At 36.4% G+C, this 20,900-nt stretch overlaps 1 protein-coding gene across 2 annotated transcripts; it reads left to right on the plus strand.

Annotated features, from left to right (window-relative positions):
- Positions 1–5,506: 5,506 nt before the first annotated feature.
- Positions 5,507–20,280, plus strand: nbr1b (NBR1 autophagy cargo receptor b). Of its 2 annotated transcripts, none has more exons than XM_051102944.1 (21): positions 5,507–5,747; positions 6,679–6,741; positions 6,889–6,907; positions 7,002–7,024; positions 7,439–7,669; positions 7,962–8,039; positions 9,851–10,047; positions 10,219–10,344; positions 10,425–10,628; positions 10,982–11,141; positions 11,232–11,501; positions 12,601–12,729; positions 12,822–12,897; positions 13,058–13,168; positions 13,263–13,430; positions 13,903–14,100; positions 14,226–14,655; positions 16,019–16,101; positions 16,253–16,322; positions 16,447–16,543; positions 18,711–20,280. In XM_051102944.1, exons 1-21 carry the CDS (start codon positions 5,646–5,648, stop codon positions 18,882–18,884), a joined length of 3,009 nt encoding a protein of 1,002 aa, XP_050958901.1. In that variant the 5' UTR covers positions 5,507–5,645; the 3' UTR covers positions 18,885–20,280. The 2 variants fall into 2 exon arrangements, with proteins under 2 accessions (XP_050958901.1, XP_050958902.1); XM_051102945.1 differs by having other exon boundaries at positions 7,439–7,627.
- The last annotated feature ends 620 nt before the right edge of the window (positions 20,281–20,900 follow it).

Here is a 20,900-nt window from a genome sequence, read left to right on the forward strand (position 1 = left end):
ATTACCAATGCATGATACATGATTCGTAAATGTATTTTTCAGCAGCACTCTAAATTGAATTTGCATCTTTAAAAAGCAAAACACACACACACACACATATATAGTAGTCAACACTTGAAGTGGATCAAAACCTTTCTCAATACCCGTTCTTGTTTTAGAACTTTGTTGAACTTTTTTGATCCACTTCAAATGTTGACTACACATATAGAAGCACATTGAACAAGCAATGTAAACTCAGCAAATAATGTTAACCAAACACATTTAAAATCTTTGCACAGCCTAGCTTCTGGAATTCCAGGCATTAGTAATTTCCCTCGGTTTTCATCACTTGAATCCAAGCTCATTTTCATTGAGGGGAAGAAGGAATGTTACTCAACAGTTCTCAGGTTTGTTTGGATATGGTGCATTTGTGCTTCAGGAAAATAATAAGATTATTTGATAAAGTGTGAGTAAGAAAAGCCTTTTTTTTATGATAATTACTTTGATTTGAGCTTCTTCTAGTTCTTAGAAACACATCTGAATGAATAGAAAACAGGAAAGGGGGAAATTAAGTCTGACCATTCCAAAGTTAAGTTCCCTTTTTAACCGAGGGTCAAAATACAATACAAATACTCCCTCATGCAAACCATGCAACACAGACAATATTTTTAAACGAAAGTTACAACAAAATATCTGACAGTATTTGTATATATTTTGGATTTATGATATCTCCAATATCTCCAAGTTCCCATTTTCATTGCATTCAAATTTCATTTCATGCAGTTTATTCATCTGAACCCAAGGAGCATTTTTTTGTGAGTTATTGAATTCATTAAATGAATAAAATTAAAAGTAAAATGAATTTAATTCAATTTGAATGAAGATCCTGTTTAATTAAAATTCTAGTAGAGACTGCACTGTAAATAAAAGCATCAATCAAATGCAAATATGTAATATATATATAAGTACATCTTGTTTTAAGGATGTTTAGATACTTTTACCACAACACAAAATACTGGCTTGGAATGAAGATAACAAACCAGAAGGATTCTCTGAGAAATTCACTTCAATTACACTTTTGCACAGTCATGCTTACATAAATGTCTATTGAACAAGATTTGCTCCCTTGGTAACTCAGTTCACTCTGTGATCCTATTCTGACAATTTCCAGATGTTCGGCATGAGCAGTATAGACTTTTGTCTATTTCAGTTTCAAACACCAGAAAAGCGGTATATTACATGTGGCGGTGTTTTTGTGAATTTAAAAATAAAATGTAAAAATATTAATGTAGCTATGTTTTTAAATTATACACTTATACATTATATTTATATTCATACAGATTATGATTCAGAAAACAATATTTGTTTGAAATTAGAATATGTTTTTTATTATTACGGTGACCTTAAAATTCCAGCAATAAAAAGTTCTTCCTGAAACTAGTTTTTGTTCACAAATTAAATTACTCCACACTGAAATGCCTCAGGACTTTCTCCATCAATGTTTCTTTTTTCTTTTCAGGAAGCCCCAATACTGCCCACTTGCAGGGTAGGCGTAAGGTTAAAATTACAAGTCTGTGCTGCAGATATGAACCGCAGATGTTCAAAGTGACCTGGAGATTCTGTGCCTATCCAGAGTCTCGTCTGTCTGATTGCATCACAGTTGTTTAACATTCATGTTTAAACATCTCTTGTGTGAACTCTATTTTGCAATAGGATGTGTTGTTTCCCCATCACAGGATGGAAGACAAAAGAGTAAGGAATTTTTCATGTAAAAACAGTGTATTCTTGGGCTCTGTCCTGATCTAGGATGAATCAACCAGTACAGCTCAAGATAAATAGTAAGGAAAAAAAGCAATGCAAAAGCATCAAAATTACATTCACATCATAAATGTATTCATCTAAAAACAATACAATTTTGTAAAAACAATGGATTTGGTGCCCCCTGCTGGTCATAGAATTTACTGCCGCGGAATTTACTTGAAATGTTTAAAATAGACACAAATGAAGAGTAAATATATAAACACACAGAGTGTGTTAAGCTGACTTAAATCAGTGGTGTAATGTAACGAAGTAATAATACTTTGTTACAGTACTTAAGCATTGTTTGGGAGTATCTGTACTTTACTTGAGTTTTTATATTTCAGCCTACTTTTACTTTTACTCCACTACATTTCCTAATTGAAATGTATTATTTTAGGCTACTCCGATACATTTCCCCAAAGCATGTTCGTTACTTACTACAAAATAGTTTGAAGCCAGAAGAACACGGACTGCAGGAAAGCAGGTTTGACGAATCAGTGGTGAAACACCTTTGCTCATGTGCAAAGAAGTGCGCGCACAACCGCGGATGATTCATTTTCCATTTAAGTCGAGTCTGGGGTGAGCGATATACAGTATATCTTCTGCGATAATATGGTAAGTGTTGTTGTAATGATGTGCGATCTGACGTTATCAAGTAGGCTATATAACCAAATCACACACAGAGTGCACGCACTTTGATTTATTAGTCTATTAAAACTCAAATTGTAGACGGCAAAAATGCTTCTATATGAAAAATGCTTCTTTTTATATTTATATAATTTAATATAGCTAAGTTAACCTATATCACACAAAGAGTATCGTTTTTCTATCAACATGATAACCTTAATAATCATGTTATACAAGTTCAGTAAAGCTGCTAATAAAGCATTTCGACTATTTTTCATGTCTTAAATTATTTCAAATATCAGTATTCAGTTTTATGTTAGAAACAAAACATTAGGCCTATTAATGCATCTGTAACTGCAGTTTAAATGCATCCATGTCCCCTCTGAGATACATTAAACTGTGTAAATACACTAATTGCTATTTCAAATGCAGATGTTGGAATGAAAGACACGAAGTACCGAATGAAGTGCTTCTTATTCTTAGCCAAAAATACAAAATGAAAAAAAAAAGAAAAGAGTTAAAACTGAACACAATCTTACTACTCAAGCAGTGTGTGAACATTTATATATATATATATAGCTTCTTTTTTCATTTTGCATTTACTTATATTTTTACTTTCAATACTTAAGTACGTTTAAAATTTTACTTTATTGTACTTAAGTACAATAAATATCACATACTTTAAAGGAGAAGTCCACTTCCAAAACAAAGATTCACATATAATGTACTCACCCCCTTGTCATCTAAGATGTTCATGTCTTTCTTTCTTTAGTTGCAAAGAAATTATGTTTTTTGAGGAAAACATTTCTGCATTTCTCTCCATATAATGGACTGATATGAGTTTAAATTCGGCTTCAAATGATCCCAAATGTGGTTGTAAACGACCCCAGCCGAGAAAGAAGGGTCTTATCTAGCGAGACGGTTGGTTATTTTCATAAAAATATTACTTTTTAATGTCAAACGTTGTCTTGTCTTACTACTTTTTTCCGGTTCATGACAGTTAGGGTATGTCAAAAAACTCCCATCTCATGTTCTCCCTCAACTTCAAAATCGTCCTATATTGTTGTTTTACCTTGTTATGGGTGTTTGATCTTCTTTGCATGTTCACTTTGTAAAGACTGTGTCAGTACTTCTGCAGCAATGTAGGATGATTTTGAAATGATTTTTGAAATGAGGGAGAGAACCCAATTGGAGTTTTTCGACATACCCTAACTGTCTTGAGGCAGAATACACAGAGCTCAGGGAGAGCAAGACAAGACGAGCATTTGAGAGCGTTTGTAAAAAGTATTCAAATTGTATTTTTTTTTTTTTTAATGAAAATAACTGATCGTTTCGCTAGATAAGATCCTTTTTCCTTGACTGAAATCATTTACAACCGCATCTGGGATCGCTTGAAGCTGCCTTTAAACTGCATTTTGGAAGTTCAAAATCGGGGCACCATATTATATAGAGAAAAATGCTGAAATGTTTTCCTCAAAAACATAATTTCTTTACAACTGAAGAAAGAAAGACATGAACATCTTGGATGACAAGGGGGTGAGTACATTATATGTGAATCTTTGTTTTGGAAGTGGACTTCTCCTTTAAGAATTTTACTCAATTAATATTCTAAACGGTGACTTCAACTTCTACCAAAGTCATTTTCTGGTAAGATATCTGTACTTTTACTTAAGTATGGCTTTCAGGTACTTTATACACCACTGACTTATTAGACTTATTAAACTGATTAGATGAATAAATCATTCAACTGATGAGTGATCAACAAAGTGATATTGTAAACAGATGTTTTAAGAGAAGGGTAGAGAAACTGGACAGATTACATAATTAACCTTTTGCATAATATTCTTGCTAACAAAGAGCGATGCAAAAGCATTGGTATGCTGATTTAAAAAAAAAAAAAAAAAAAAAAAAGCCGAACTTGCATATAGTGCATAACAACTTACAAAACAAGACATTTTCCACCATATGATTTGTAATTTCACCTGAAACTCCTATCCAAATGTGATCCTGGACCACAAAACCTGTCTTAAGCAGGGGTATATTTGTGGCAATAGCCAAAAATACATTGTATGGGTCAAAATTATCGATTTTCTTTTACGCCAAAAATCATTAGGATATTAAGTATGAAGATATTTTGTAAATTTCCAACCATAAATATACCAAAACTTAATTTCTGTTTAGTAAAATGCATTGCTAAGAACTTCATTTGAACAACTTTAAAGGCGATTTTCTCTATATTTAATTTTTTTTGCACCCTCAGATTCTAGATTTTCAAATAGTTGTACCTTGACCAAATATTGTCCTGTCATAACAAACCATACATCAATGGAAAGCTTATTTATTCAGTTTCCATGTGTTTGTAAATCTCAGTTTCAAAAAAATAAATCGACCCTTATGACTGGTTTTGTGGTCCAGGATCACAAATACGAAGGCATGGGAAAGCCATGCTACGATGAGACCAATTTACATGAATAAAGTAAACTATCACTATCAAATCTGGAAAAATAGCCTAGATTTTTGACAATTCCAAAAAGTGTTGCGATAATACTCAGTACGTAGCATCCACAATACACAGACAAGAATAGCTTACGTGAAAACAAAACAAAACAAACAAAAAATAACAAAAAGGAATATAATACCATAAAAAGTAATATTAAGAACACAGATTTTTGACAAAATTGAGACGTTCTATTCCTTGAAGTAACAGAACGTTGCTATGCAACAAAAACAAAAATCTACTATGGGTGCTGCGCACTGATGCTTCACGTCATAGCTGTTATTACATATCTTTAGCAGACGACTTTGTATTGACCAATCAGAAGCCGGAACTATATTTTAAAAAAATAAACTACGTCCAGCCCCTGGTACGTAGGCTACATTTTAAGTGCAGGGTGAATCACAGACTAAATAACCAACTTTCTTTATTATTATTATTATTTATGGATTAAATTATTTACGATAACAGCAATTTGTAAAAGCTGTGCTAAGTAAGTATTTTTCGTCAACAGTCACAAATTTACCCTTTGAACCGAATATAATGAAACTGCCCTGCCCATTAGATTGTTTCGCTTTGAATGACGTCAGACATTTTCCTGTCAGCTGATGCAGTGGGCGTGTTTACGTCGCTGATGTAAACAGAAAGGACCATTTTGATCAGAGAAATCTAGAAGCCAGCGTACAGTAACTCATCATAGCTTTTCTGTTTTCACCTATGCAACGCCTTAAATAGCACTCGCGCCATGGACTTCTATATCAACCTGAAGGTGAATTTCCGAGGGAATGCGAAGAGTTTCTTGCTGTCTGGCTCGGAGACGAAGAGTTGGGAGTCTATGGAGGCCATGGTAAGCAGAGGATGATGAGGTGATGTCAGTCTGATCACTCACCTTGATGCCGCAAAGCCTTTCACCCCGAAGTCATCCGACGTCTGGATCATACGATTAGAGTAGTGTTACTAGACATCTGCTGTAACATTCACTACTCAGTGTGCTGCTTCGACGAGCGGAATGGCGTAAAAGCTAAATCATTTTTAGAAAGAATGGGCCAAGCGACCATTTTGCCGAAAGCCCACGAATTAAATAGCAGCCATATTTACATCTAACAAAGTATATTAAATCTGACTTGCGCAGACCTTCCATCGATTAGACCATAATTACAAACGGGTTTGGCACCTTGTGAGGAGAGGGAACACCTGTCACGTCCGTGGATCCCAGCGCTAAGCTGTTAACTCACTCACGGTCTCAAAACCTACTAAGCGCCCTTAGCAGACAGCATGATAGGTGCGTAGATACCTAAAATGCTGTCTAGGTATGTAGCTTACTAGGTTTTGAAACACTGACTGCAAAGCTAGTTCAAGCAAATGTCATTTGGTGGTTTACTTAAAAGCATCGTGCAAGCGTGTCAGTTTGGAATAATGTACAGTCAGCTGTTAGACATTGCTATAGGCCAAATATCACCCTGAAGGGGTTTACATAAACCCATTTATTACAAGGCTATTTACCAAACAACAATATTAATTTGAGTTGAAAATTGTATTTATTTACCTTACTTGTGGAGACCGCGGAGAAACCGGACACCAGTATGAAACAGGTAATATGGTTGAGAGGTCGGTTGGCCTTGCTGGCTAACGGTCATTATTCAAAATATTTGCCCGCGGAATGTCGCCATTGGCCAATTAGAATCAAGTATCATCTAAAGTTTATGTAAATCCAATCAAACTACTTAGTCTTCAAAAAGTAGGTATTGTGTTGACTTTTGATATCCTTTCTTCTTCAGGTGAAGAGGTCTTTTGGCCTGTGTAATTTGCAGCTGACATATTTCGATGAGGAAAATGAAGAGGTGAGGGTCAAGTAAATATTTATGATGTTGCTTGCATGACACTGTTAATAACTGTTTTTATTACGAAAGCTTGAGACCTACGTAATAGAGTATTGTTCATATTATTAGTTAATTTCTACATCATAATTGTGTATGTAACTCTTTCAGGTATCAATCAACAGTCAATGTAAGTAAAATGACTTAATCTGTATATAATAAAATAAACACAATGTATATTTAAACCCCGCAAGACATTGATTGAAATTGTTTTCTTTTTTCAGTGGAATATGAAGAAGCCCTGAAGGTAAAGAATTGTTGCTTACTCACTGTTTACTGCATATAACTCAACTAGAGCAGCAATGCAGGGGGCTTCAGAAACCTTTGAGAGTAGCCGATAAGAATTAAAATAGTTTAAAAATATATAAATATATTTAAACAAACGATTAAAATACTAAAATAAAGATGTACAACATTAAACCAACATCATATTTCTGAGTTTATTTTATCTGATTACAACAGAAGTACCAGAGGTACGTGTCTAAGATAGGAGGGACTTTGAATATCGCTTTAGACAAAGGGGGAGTCAAAAAGGTTGGGTAGCACTCATTTAAAGTCAATAGGGTGGCTACCGTGTATGAAATCCACTGTTTTGCAGTTAACAAATTTTCAAAAGGAAATGCACTACATTGATGCACTGTGTCATTGTTTGTAATTGAAGAGTGCTGCACGACAGGGAAACAGACTACAAATGAATGTGTATGAGACGAGGGGCAGTAGATCCACAGTGCCAGGACCGGGCCCACCACCAGGGTCAGCGGTAGGCTTGGGCCAGGTGAAACCTGGTACTGTTGGAGAACCCAAGAAGGGATTCAGGCCTCCTCAGCACTGCCCTACTTTGGCACAAGTGGTGAGTCGAAAAGTTCAGGCCGCAGTCCCAGAGGAAGGATTGGTAAGATTTTATAACCCAATGGTTTTACACAATCACAGAAGTAGCCACAGATGTTCACTATTGTTGTATGAAATTCTAGGTTGCAGTTTACTTCGAATGGTGCATTATAATATTATAAATAATCTAAATGATAAAACATCCATATTCTGATGCTTAAACCAAATAATGTAACTGAATTCTAATTATTTAGTCTGCATGAAATGTGATATACATTTGATAAAGGTGTCCAAATTGATGATTATTACAATTTCCACCATAAATTCTGCATTAATATCCAGCTTTTGTTTTAAAGGTAATCGTAAATGAAGTCAAAGGTGGGAAGGCAGAAGATAAGACCCCTCCAGCTTGGTTCACTTCATACATGGAAAAGGTATGAGTAACAAGACATTAAAATCCCCATGAAATCAAAGTTTTTTGGCTTTTAGTATGAATATGTTAGCCATAAGGTTATCTATAAGGTCGTGTGCTCCAAAACAACAAAACGTTTCGCGTTTACAGCATTTAAAACTTACAGTCTCTCACTTCCGCCAATATGAATCAACGATTTTGATGACATGAATGTCATGTAGTGCACAATGTAGGAGATAGGGAACGATTCAGACAGTGTAAATATGCTTTCCATTGGGGCAAATGAGTTCAGGTTTCATGTTGTGGCACGCAAACCGCGGCAGCACAGTCTACTCTTGACTTTGGCTCTGGTCCGGGGACTGACGCGATCGCACGGAGCAGATCATATGCGCGAGTCGACATGTATTAAACTACACAGCCTCAGCATGATTATGATCACTATTTTGTTTTAGTGAGAGTTTGATACTGAATCTATGGGGTAATCTGTTAGACTGTGTCTGTCATAAGATGTCAAATGCGGCTTTACCGAGCTCAACAGCTCTGGCCAGTGCAGATATAAATGGAGTGCTATTGGCTATTTTAAAAAGAGATGGGGCTGTTCGATATGTCCCACATTGTTTTCCTGTTTCAGTTAAAATTATGTCACCTCATAGAATAACGCCGCTTGTTTCAAGGCACTTCAGTGGACCTTTAAAATTCATAATTCATGTTTTCTAAAAGCAAGTTATTGGTCTTATAACTATAATTAATAATTGAACACCAAATCAGCATACTAGAATGATAACTGAAGGATTGTGCAGATGTTTTATTTTTAAATATTTGCTTTGACCTTGAAATTTTTTATTCAAAATGTCATAACTTGATCTTCTGGTGCAATAGCAAACCTGTGTCGTATGCAGAACTTCTCAAATAATTTTGTCTGCATAAACTTTCATATCTGCCTTTGTCTAATCAACAGCCGATGAATAGAACTATATCCTCACAACACATTTTATATAATCTGCTTGGATGTAAACTAAATATGAAAGTATCTGTTGCTACTTCCATTTCATTGCAGTTCTAAGAATTGACAAATGTTCTCGCAGTGTTTAAAAGGATAGTTCACCTAAAAATTAAAATCATTTACTCACCCTCAAGTTGTTCCAAACCTGTGATAGGGTCATGTGGAATCCGTTTAATTTTTTTATTAATTTTTTTTTTTTTTTCCAAATTCCATTTTTTTTTTTTTTTTTTTAATTTTTCTGGATTCCATTTTTTTTGACATTTAAATTTTTCTAGACCGTGTTTTGACTCTGTAAATTAAAAAATATAAATTAAAAAGGGTGTCTAATTAATTGAAATCATGAAACGTACACAAATTAACAGCGATTTATTAAAAATGTAACAAAAATCAAAATTTTAAGGCCCTTTTTTTCAAATTCAGTTTTATTTTTAAATAAAATAAATCCCAGTAAATCCCATTTTTTATGACCGGGTTCTGCGATTCCGCCCGTGTTTTCCAAGTTGCAGAAATGATAGGTTTTTACTGTATGTCTGACCTTCATCTGTTGAATAAAAGAAGATATTTTGAAGAATGTGGATAACCAAACAGTTTCTGGTCCCCATTGACTTCCACAGTATGGAAAAAAATACAGAGGAGGTCAATGGGGACAAGAAACTCATATATGTTTGAAACAACATGAAGGTGAGTAAATGACGACAGAGTTTTCATTTTTGGGTGAACAACCATTTAAAGTTTAATTCTGATTTAGTTTTAGCAGTGGATACAAAGTCTAATATTGCAAACATTTGTGTCTCTATTTTTCTCTCTTCAAAATACGATAACTGCCACAGTTTAAGGACCAGGTGGTTAGAGAGGCAGTAGAGAAGATTTGTAGGGAGTTCTCTGGACAGTGCTGCATCCATAAGCCGGTGGGAGCAGAGGCTCAGGTTCCTGAGGTCACATCATCCACTTTACCTGGGGCCCCAAGTTCGGCTCCAGCCTGCAGCAGCTGTCGGGGCCAGACCGCAGGCGGTGGATACCAATGCAGGTTAGAGAGATCTCAATGAGGTGGATGCCTGGATCTTATGCTAAAATAATTGCCTCTGTGGCAGATTTCAAAAGTGAACATATTATGATTGAATAAGAAATATTATAGATACCTGGTCTAATGTGTCCCTTTAATTTTGTGTTTCATCATGTTTGGTTTCTTTCTGCACAGTGTGTGCACCTCCTGCACTCTGTGTGAGCCTTGCAGCTTCTCACATGATCCAAGCCACAATCTTGTGAGAGCCAGAACTCCCCTGTCTATTCCTGAGCATGGCTCCCCAGCACCAGATCACAGCAGGTGGGCAATTGTCCGTTGCTTCGGCGTGTCTTGGTGTTAAAGTTCAGAATAGTTAAACATATTTTGCTCTCCCATTGAAGGTTCTACAGAAGGGGGGACCGGAGCTTTCGCAAGGCCGAGAAGCAGCGTCTTAAAGCGGAGAAGCGCCAGCTCAAGGCGGAGGTAAAAGAGATCAGGAAGCAGCTGAGGATGGAGAGGAGAGGGCTGCAGTGGAGCACCGCTGGAGAAGGAAGCTCTTCACCTGTCCTGCTGCAGCCACGTGCCACACAGGCAAACAGCCCAGAGTAAGAGCTTACACCCCTTTACCATCTGAGGAAGAGTATGTTATTGGGGGTAGTTTACCCAAAATTTAAATTTCTGCCATTTACTCAACCTCATGTTGTTCCAAACGGGTATGATATCATTTTTTTAAGAATCATTACTGCCATGAGCTAAAATAAATTAATAAGGACACATTAATTAAAAAACAAAAGTGACTGTAAAGAAATTAACAATATTACAAAATGTTTATATATATATTATTGATATAATATGATATAATATAATTTATATTACATATAAATTGGCTGATCACAACAGTTTAAAATGTAATTAGTGATAATAAGATGCCATTTAATTTATACTCTTTTGGTTGCAGTCGTCCTAAACGTCCATGCCCGCTGGCTGTGCCAGCTATGACAGCTCTACTCCTGGATGAAAATTTGCCTGATGGATCACGTCTGCGTCCTGGGACCAAATTCATCAAATACTGGAAAATGAAGAACAGTGGCAGAGTGTGCTGGGACTCTGAGACCAAGGTACGCTCTCACTCTTAAACAGACACACACAAATCTGTATACACACACAATAAAAACTCTGATCCTGATCATGTCCCATTTTGGTCTCAGTTAAAGTTCATGTGGGGGAACTTGGCAGTGGGCTCTGGTGAAAGATGGCGGGAGGTTGCAGTACCCACACTTCAGCCAGGTCAGGTGGGTGTCATCAGCGTGGCTCTTTGTGCTCCGACGTTAGAGGGCACCTATACATCCCACTGGCGCCTGGCACACAGAGGAGAGCAGTTTGGACCACGTGTTTGGTGCAGCATCGTTGTGGATCCCCATGCTCCTACAGCTATCTGTGCTGATGGGCTACTGGTGTCTCCCTGTGTCACCCCGCAGGTAAGACAACAGTCCGGTGACACTCTCAGCCACTCCGGAAAACTGCTTTATATATGCAGTTATTCTAATGTACATAGGAATATGTAAAATAGTAGGGAAGCATTTTCAGCAGAAAATGGCATTTTTGTTTTTTTGGCCAAAATAAAAAAAAAACGGTTGAAAATATATGGTTCAGAGAGCAGGTTTCACTCTCCTTCTAGCCATCGTCACTGCTCATGTACTGCACATACTCACCGGAAATACAAAGCACCAACAGGAAGTTTCTATGTAGTATACTTGTTCCTGTTTGCAGTAGCACTACTGTTCTGTAACATGGCAACACTGGTAAAATGACGCTACCTTCTTGTGATGCTCTGCTCTGCTAGAACTTTACATTATATGGATAATCAGCCAAAAAATAAACAAAATCAGTCAAATCTGAATAAAAATAATATATTGGTATTTAATATGAATATATTTTCAGTAAAATGTTATTGTGTTACTTTGAATAAACCTGTGGTTATTTTATTTGCTTGTATTTATTTTTTTTAAATTCAGTATCTTTAAAATTTTAGTTAAAGTAAATAGTCATACAAAATTGCAATATATTATTTAATAAAATAACACATTATAAAATTATTATTAAAAAGCTGTTTCAGTTTTGTTTTTTTGGCCAAGTGCAAACAGACATTTTTGGTTTTGGTTTCAGCCCAGAATTTTTATTTCATTGCATCGGTCAAATTAGTGTTATTACCATAAGATATATATATATATATATATATATATATATAATATATATATATATATATTTTTTAATATTTTTTAAAAATTTAAATAAACAATGAACAATACAATTATTACACTATTTATTAATCTTTGTTAATGTTAATAAAATACACATAATAATAAACTCAAAAACTATATATAATAGAAACTAAACTAAATTGAATGGACGAACAAGTTTCCCTGGGTCATATATATTTTTTGAAAATTGTTTTTCCACTGTGGCCCAGAAATAATATCTTTTAGTGTTTTTTGGCCAGTATAGAGCTATTGTTAGCTTAGTTTTTTATTATTTTCATTTTCTCCTGTGGTCATTTTCACCGTCTGGCACTTTCAGGAGAAGTCTTCCCGTACGCTTGAGAGGGAAGAGAAATGCCGGGCCTCAAGGGAACAACTGCTTTTGTCCGTAAACCAGGACTGTGATCAGGAATTCTACATTCCATCTGTGGACTTACTCACAGCTCAGGTATGACCGAACAGTCATGTTTGCCATGTTTCATGAACAGTTTGACTCCATTGTCAATTTCACACTCCCTACTTTGTTTTTTTTTTACTTAGGACTTACTGTCTTTTGAACTGCTGGACATCAACATTGTGCAAGAGTTGGAGAGCGTGCCTAACAACACGCCTGCAGGTAACTTCAAATCTGGAATAAGTTTGTAAGGTGTTGCTAAAAAGTAGAATGAACAGCTTTTATGGATTATGCATATTAATTTTGAACAGTAACGTTTACATAAAAATGATATAGATTTCTAATATTCTCTCTTTCTCTTCATCTCTGTAAATATATAAAGACATTACTCCATGCATATCACCTCTGCCCCATGAGGGACCTCACCAGGAGAAACCAACACTGGGGCTCATTCAAGAGGAAACAGAAGCCCAAGGGGTCAGCAGCATCCTGGGTAAACATTAAAGCACCACTTTTCTCTATGTATTACTGTGAGTGATTGTGTAGCTTTTTATATTTGTGAACTTTCTCTGATGTCATACTCACAGACGTAGCCCAGGGCACAGAGTTAGAGGGCATCCCAGCACAAGAGAAAGGAGAGGAGAGCATCATTGGGCCTCAGTTTGTCAGTCCATCTGTTATCCGCTCTCTCACCCTTGAAGTGACCCGTGAACTAGCAGAACATGGGGCACTTTGTGGGAGATGCCCAGCTAAAGGTTTGTGAAGGCAGTAGTGAGAAGATGCACCTTTCTTGCTTTTCCTGGAAATTACGGTATTTTTATAATAGGTGTAACTACTCTGTGAATACTTAAAAAAAAAAAAAAAAAAAAAAAAAAAAAACCTGTACTGATACTTTTTTTTTATTTTAGCGTTGACTTGACATAAAGTACTTTTAATATCCCTAGTAATCATTTTGTAGTAAAACTATACACTATTGTTTAAGATTTTGAAAAATTAATACTTTAATTTATAAAGAATATATTAAACTGAATCAAAGTTACAATAAACACGTTTCTAATGTTACAAAGGACTTATCTTAAAAAATTACTTTCTTTCAAAATTCTGTTTTTATGCACAAAAACACCTTAACAGCAGTACAGTAATGTGTATTATTAGCAGTTTTTGTATAGAAGGTAGGTAAAAAGTGCTTTTAAAATAATTTTTACCTTTAATCTTTCCCATTTTAAGTGGTGCGTCCAGCCCCCCAAGGTTCAATGTCACTTTGTGAGAGGATGTCAGAAAAGGTTTCAGAAACAGGGCTAATATCTGCTCCAGCCCCACTAAAAGTAGAGATGGCACGGATCTCCAGCCCTGCTTCACCACAGACAGAGACCACTGATATAGCTGCTCCCCTGCTGATGCTTCCAGCAGAGCTCATTAGCACAGGTAACGGGGAATTAAGAATATTTCTGTAATATTGCAAATTATGTAATTGTCTAAAGGTGATTCAAACAACTTATTACCAAAAACAGCAATTTTTTAGCCATTAAAGTGAATGCTCTTATGTTTAGATGAAGGTCACGAGTCTGACATTGAGCAGATCCTGGTGGAGCCTGCAGGTGGAGATCCAGTAGAAGAGGGAGAGGAGGAAGTGGATAAGAAAGAGCAAGTGAAGGACACTGAAGCAGCTAAGGAAACCCGCAGCAGAACTTCATCTGCATCTTCAGAAGACTACATCATCATCCTCCCTGATTGCTTTGACACCAGCCGTCCACTAGGAGAGTCCATGTACAGCTCAGCCCTGTCGCAGCCTGGAGAAGAGCCAGCAGAGGGGGACAAACTAGAATCAGTGGAGACCCCAGAGCTCCAGAGCCCTGTTGTTGCTGCTGTTGCTGCTGTTGTTGCCGATGCAAATGACATGCTCTGTGCCTCCCAGACTCTGGACGCTGTGCCGCTCACCCCTGTGATTGTAGTGGCACCGCGACCCTCGGTCAAAACCTGGTAAGTTTATATAGAGGACACATCAGCAGTAATAAATTGGGTTTAGACAAAGCCTGCACCAGGGAAACTACATCGGGGGGCATTTATATTTCTAAGGGCTTAAATCATGTTAACTGGGGTGCAATTGCTTTCACATGCCCACTGTTTTTTCATATTCACTTTCGCTTTTAAAATCCATTACGTTCAGCATGTTTGCCCCTCTTGGTGTCAGCCCTGGGATCAGAGCAGGGTCAGGGTCTATTTAAATATCAGCACTGTGTTGTTTATGATGAGGGAACTCGCAAGCCCGTGCAATCAACACAGCTCCGGCGTTTTCAGTGCTAAATAATCTGAGCACGTCTGATTGGCTAATGCGTTCCTAAATTCAACAGAACCACGTTTGATTGGTTACAAGGCTCAACGCTGCACAAAACAGCACGTAAAAGCAATCTAATGCAGTGTAATTCCGCATATTTATGCATTTTATTCATTTTCACATTTTATTTTAATTGTGACAACCATAATACATTGTTAAACAGTGTCTTGACTTTGTCTTGGAATTTATGCCACAAGCCCTCTTTAAAGGAGAAGCCCACTTCTAGAACAACAATTTACAGATAATGCACTCACCCCCTTGTCATCTAAGATGTTCATGTCTTTCTTTCCTCTTAAAGAAATTGTGTTTTTTGAGGAAAACATTTCAGGATTTTTCTTCATATAATGGACTGATATGGTGCCCTGATTTTGAACTTGCAAAATGCAGTTTAAATGTGGCTTCAAACGATCCCAAATGCGGTTGTAAACGATCCCAGCCGAGAAGGAAGGGTCTTATCTAGTGAAACAATCGGTTATTTTCATTAAAAAAATACTATTTAAATACTTTTTAATCTCAAATGCTCGTCTAGTCTTACTCTCCTTGAACTGTGTGTATTCTGGTTCAAGACAGTTCGGGTATGTCGAAAAACTCCAATCGTATTTTCTCCCTCAACTTCAAAAATCTTTTTAAAACCATCCTACATCGCTGCAGAAGTACCGACCCAGTCTTTACAAAGTGAACATGCAAAGAAGATTGGTAAAGAAAGGTAGAAAAAGAAGAAAGGTAAAACTGCGATATAGGATTTCGAAGTTGAGGGGGAACATGAGATACGTTATGACATGAAATTAATAAGATTAAGATTTTGCGCTATTTCTTGGTCACTAATCAAGTTAGTAACATTGGTCATGAGAGAATGTTCTTGATCACTCACAATATGTTGGCCTAAAACACTGTATGCACACATTTCTACTCCATATCACACCCTAGATTTCTTTCACCACGTCCTCTTAACTTAATATAATTGACATGTTAGATTTAGCTTAATATATATGAAATTTCTTTATCCAGCACAGAGACACAAGAGCAGACAGAACATGGAGCAGAGGAGCAGGAGAGGAGTAATCCTACAGAGCCTGGAGATAAAGAGAACGGTGAGTGGAAACACAATGGGATATTAAAATAAAAAGCCATCACAACTTGTGAATTTGTGAAAAGTGCATTTCCCTATGATTATGGGGTGTTAGATATGATACAAAGTGGACAATGTGATAAAAGATATATTTTTTTAATATATATATATAGACTCTGAGCCTAATCAACCTGATGCTGAGAGCTCAATAGCATCTGCCAAGTCTGAAACAGAAGAGCTCAGGTGAGTTACACAGCACACAACCACTCATTTGGCCTTGCGGAAGAGCACCCAGGACAATCACAGCATTGTTGTTTTTTTTCTATCACTGGCATTCTTACTCTCTCTCATTCTTGTCTGTCCTTAGGGCTAATAGCATCACTGGTGGATTGGTGAAGGGTGCCCTGTCCGTGGCAGCATCTGCCTACAAAGCTCTTTTTACTGGACAGACTGGGTCTGAGAAGGTGAGTTTGGGAGGCATTCACACGGGATCCAGAATGGAAAAACATTTTGAAATAAGCTGAACTTTCTTTTACTTCACAAAGCATTTTATGAATGTGGCATTAGGCAGTAAAGTACACGTACATAGTACTGTATACAGTAAAGCTTACATACACCTTGCAGAATTTTTTTTTTTTTTTTAACCAAAATAAGAGGGATCATACAAAATGCATGTTATTTTTTTTTAGCACTGACCTGAATAAGATATTTCACATAAAAGATGTTTACATATAGTCCGCAAGAGAAAATAATAGTTGAATTTCTAAAAAATGACCCCATTCAAAAGATTACATACATTTGTTTCTTAAAGGAGAAGTCCACTTCCAGAACAACAATTTACAGATAATGTACTCTCCCCCTTGTCATCCAAGATGTTCATGTCTTTCTTTCTTCAGTTGTGAAGAAATTGTGTTTTTTGAGGAAAACATTTCAGGATTTTTCTCCATATAATGGACTGATATGGTGAGCCGAGCTTAAACTTCCAAAATGCAGTTTAAATGTGGCTTCAAACGATCCCAAATGTGGTTGTAAATGATTCCAGCCAAGGAAGAAGGGTCTTATCTAGTGAAACAATCGATTATTTTCATTAAAAAAACATAATTTATATACTAATATAATGCCAAACGCTTGTTTTGTCTTGCTCTCTTTGAACTCTGTGTGTTCTAGCTCAAGACAGTTAGGGTATGTCGAAAAACTCAGATCGTATTTTCTCCATTAACTTCAAAGAACATTTTAAAATCGTCCTACATCGCTACAGAAGTACTGACCCAGTCTGAACATGCAAAGAAGATCAAACACCCTCAACAAAAAAGGTAAAACAGCGATATAGGACGATTTTGAAGTTGAGGGAGAGTTTTTCGACATACCCTAACTGTCTTGAGCCAGAATACACAAAGTTCAGGGAGAGCTAGACAAGATGAGTGTTTGACATTAAAAAGTATATAAATTGTATTATTTTTATGAAAATAACCAATTCCATATCAGTCCATTATATGGAGAACAATCCTGAAATGTTTCCTTCAAAAAACATAATTTCTTTAAGACTGAAGAAAGAAAGACATGAATATCTTGGATGACAAGAGGGTGAGTACATTATCTGTAAAGTGTTGTTCTGGAAGTGGACTTCTCCTTTAATACTGTGTTGTTACCGGAATGATTCACAGCTTTTTTTTTTTTTTTTTGGTTAAGTGATAGTTGTTCATGAGTCCCTTGTTTGTCCTGAACAATTAAACTGCCTGCTGTTCTTCAGAAAAAAATTTCAGGTCCCACAAATTCTTTGTTTTTCAGCATTTTTGTGTATTTGATCCCCTTCCAACAATGACTGTATGATTTTGAGATCCATCTTTCACATTGAGGACAACTGAGAGACTCACAACTATTACAGAAAGTTCAAACACTCATTGATGCTTCAGAAGGAAACACAATACATTGAGAGCCGAGGGTGAAAACTTTTTGAATTTGAAGATCAGGGTAAATTTAACTTATTTTGTTATTTGGGAAACATGTAAGTATCTACTGTAGCTTCTGAAGGGCAGTACTAAATGAAAAAATATGATATTTAGGGCGAATAAGAAAAATATACACATCTTCATTCTGCTCAAAAGTTTTAACCCTTCTTCCTTCTGGAGCATCAGTGAGCGTTTGAACCAGGGGTGGCAAACTCTGGTCCCGGAGAGCTGCAGCCCTGCAGCGTTCAGCTCCAACCCTAATCAAAACTTATCTGCCTGTAGCTTTCTAGTAACCTTCAGACCTTGATTAGCTTGTTCAGGTGCATTTGATTAGGGTTGAAGCAATACTATGCAGGGCTGCGGCTCTCCAGGACCAGTGTTCGCCACCCCTGGTTTGAACCTTCTGTAATAGTTACATATGAGTCCCTCAGTTGTCCTCAGTGTGAAAAGATGGATCTCAAAATCATACAGTCATTGTTGGAAAGGATTCAAATAGACAAAAATGCTGAAAAACCAAAGAATTTGAGGAACCTGAAAGGTTTTTCTGAAGAACAGGAGGCAGTTTAATCCCTCTTATTTTGGTAAAATAATGAACATTTTGCAGATTCTGCAAGGTGTCTGTAAACGTATAACCTCAACTGTATATCACTAGTAAAAAACTTTATTTTTTTACGTTGTGTAGCTCCCAGAAGATGCAGCTTCTCATGACGCCATGATGGCCGTGCTGGTAGAGATGGGCTTTGGTGACCGAGCGCTAAATCAGCGTCTGCTACAGAAACACAACCGCAACCTGCTGGATGTGGTTAACGAACTGGTGCAGATGACTGACAACGACTGGTACACAACACGCTACTGAGATGCTGGTCAATTATTTTGTTTCTCTCATATGTTGTTTTTTTGTTTCTTTCTCTGTGCAATCAGCAGCCCATTCCATGATACAGACTCTTTTGTTCCATTTGGGTTGTAAAGATAGTGTGTGTGAATCTGTCTGCTCCAATGTGTAACAGATAATCATTAGAGAAGCAGTTCATCACCATTATAACTGTGCTTGTTCAAGTTTGTTGTTAGTGGGCATTAATGTTTTCACAAAGATGATCATGGGTAGCTAATGAACACTAATAGGTAATGATTATTATTCCAAAACTATTCAAGAAATATGCCATGCTTTTAATCAAAACTTGATTTGAATAGTGTAAGAAACAACAAATCATTCTAATAGTTAAATATGAAAAGCTCTGCAACGTGACTGGATATTTTTAATATTTAGAGTGTTTTGTGCTCCCAGGTTAAGAACAGGTTTTGGAAAAGTGCAATAGATCTGGCTTTGTGTGGACTCTTAATCATCAGCCAAGACCAAATAGACTGATTACTTTTGTCATCTTTATATGGACACAAGATGACAAATTAAATTATTCTTTACTGGTGAAGTCAATATTAAGTTTAGTGTGTGAATTTTTTTTCTAGTAATTCTGAACTGTTGTTGCTTATTAATACATGTGGGAATTATTATTATATCGAAGACCATTGATTTGTTTCTAAGACGTCCACGAAATAGGGCACATACTGCACTTTGTGAATGCGTTGCCATTTAAATATCTTAAAAATGTAATGGCTTGAAGCGGCAATGCATTTAGTTAAATAGACGGAAATTGACATTGTAGAGTATTTTAATTCTCATGCTTTAAACGGTTAAAGAAGCAAAGGCAATCATGACATATTTAACTCCAATTTTAAATGGTGAGACACATCAAAATGAGAGACTAAAAAAAAAGACTACTGTTAATTCCAAAAAAAGGGAAAAATCATGCAAATTATATATATTTTGATAATTAAATAGCTCTTGTATTTAGTGTGATGAAGAATGTATCTCAGCACTTTTCAAGGGGAGATTTTGAAACTACCTACTGTCTAGAGTGTGGAAAGCATTCCCTATAAATCATTTAGCGTCTCCTGATTTGCTTTTATCCATGAAGCTCTCACAAGTGGTACATCCATTATTTAACATCCACTTGTTTTTCCAGAGCTCGGGTTTAATATGTTTTAGCACATTCCTTAGGAAAGCCGTAAGTTGGTCTTGGTGCTTGCAGCGATCAGTAGAGTTTCTGGGTGGAACTGTTTGGATCATGTGACTTTAAAGCGTAATCATTGGAGACAGATGCGCCTCACTCTGTGTTTGATGCCTGAATGGAGTATTCAGTGTCTCTGCATCTAATGTATACATCTGTCTGTAATAAATATCCTGATAAGTCTTACTTTTGCTCTTGGTCTTTGATGATAATGCACCACAAAATCCAAAGTATAGGGTACTTTAAAGGAATACTCCACTTTTTTTGAAAATAGGCTTCAGACCCGGAGATCGGCAGAATGGATTCGAAAATGGTAAAACTCAACTGTTTAACTCTAGGGGAGTTGGAAGATGAGCTGAGTGTTCCTTTAAACAAGACTATTAAACTTTCACATTACACTTAACCCAAAATACATAAAACTTATAAAATAGTTAATTAAAAAACTAGTTTTCAAAAATTGTGGGAATCTCTTTTTCTCCATCCATTAAAGGGGTCATCGGATGCTAAGTTCACTTTTTCATGTTGTTTGAACACTAATGTGTGTTGGCAGTGTATGTACAAATCTACCTTATATTGATAAAAATCCATGCAGTGGTTTTTAATGAATCTGTAAAAATAATATCCCCTTTTTCAAATCAGATGCCTGTCGGTGTGGCGTCACACAGGCCGCTCCCACCATAGTTGATTGAGCATTTTACCTCGGATCAGCTGTAACAGTCAAACCTCCATTGTTTCGATGCCGGTGCAGGGATGTAAGTTACACAAGAATATCTCAGATTGAGGTGTTGTGTTGCTGGATATAATAA

Source organism: Labeo rohita, unplaced genomic scaffold (genome assembly GCF_022985175.1).
Source record: "Labeo rohita strain BAU-BD-2019 unplaced genomic scaffold, IGBB_LRoh.1.0 scaffold_316, whole genome shotgun sequence".
Classification (NCBI taxonomy): domain Eukaryota; kingdom Metazoa; phylum Chordata; class Actinopteri; order Cypriniformes; family Cyprinidae; genus Labeo; species Labeo rohita.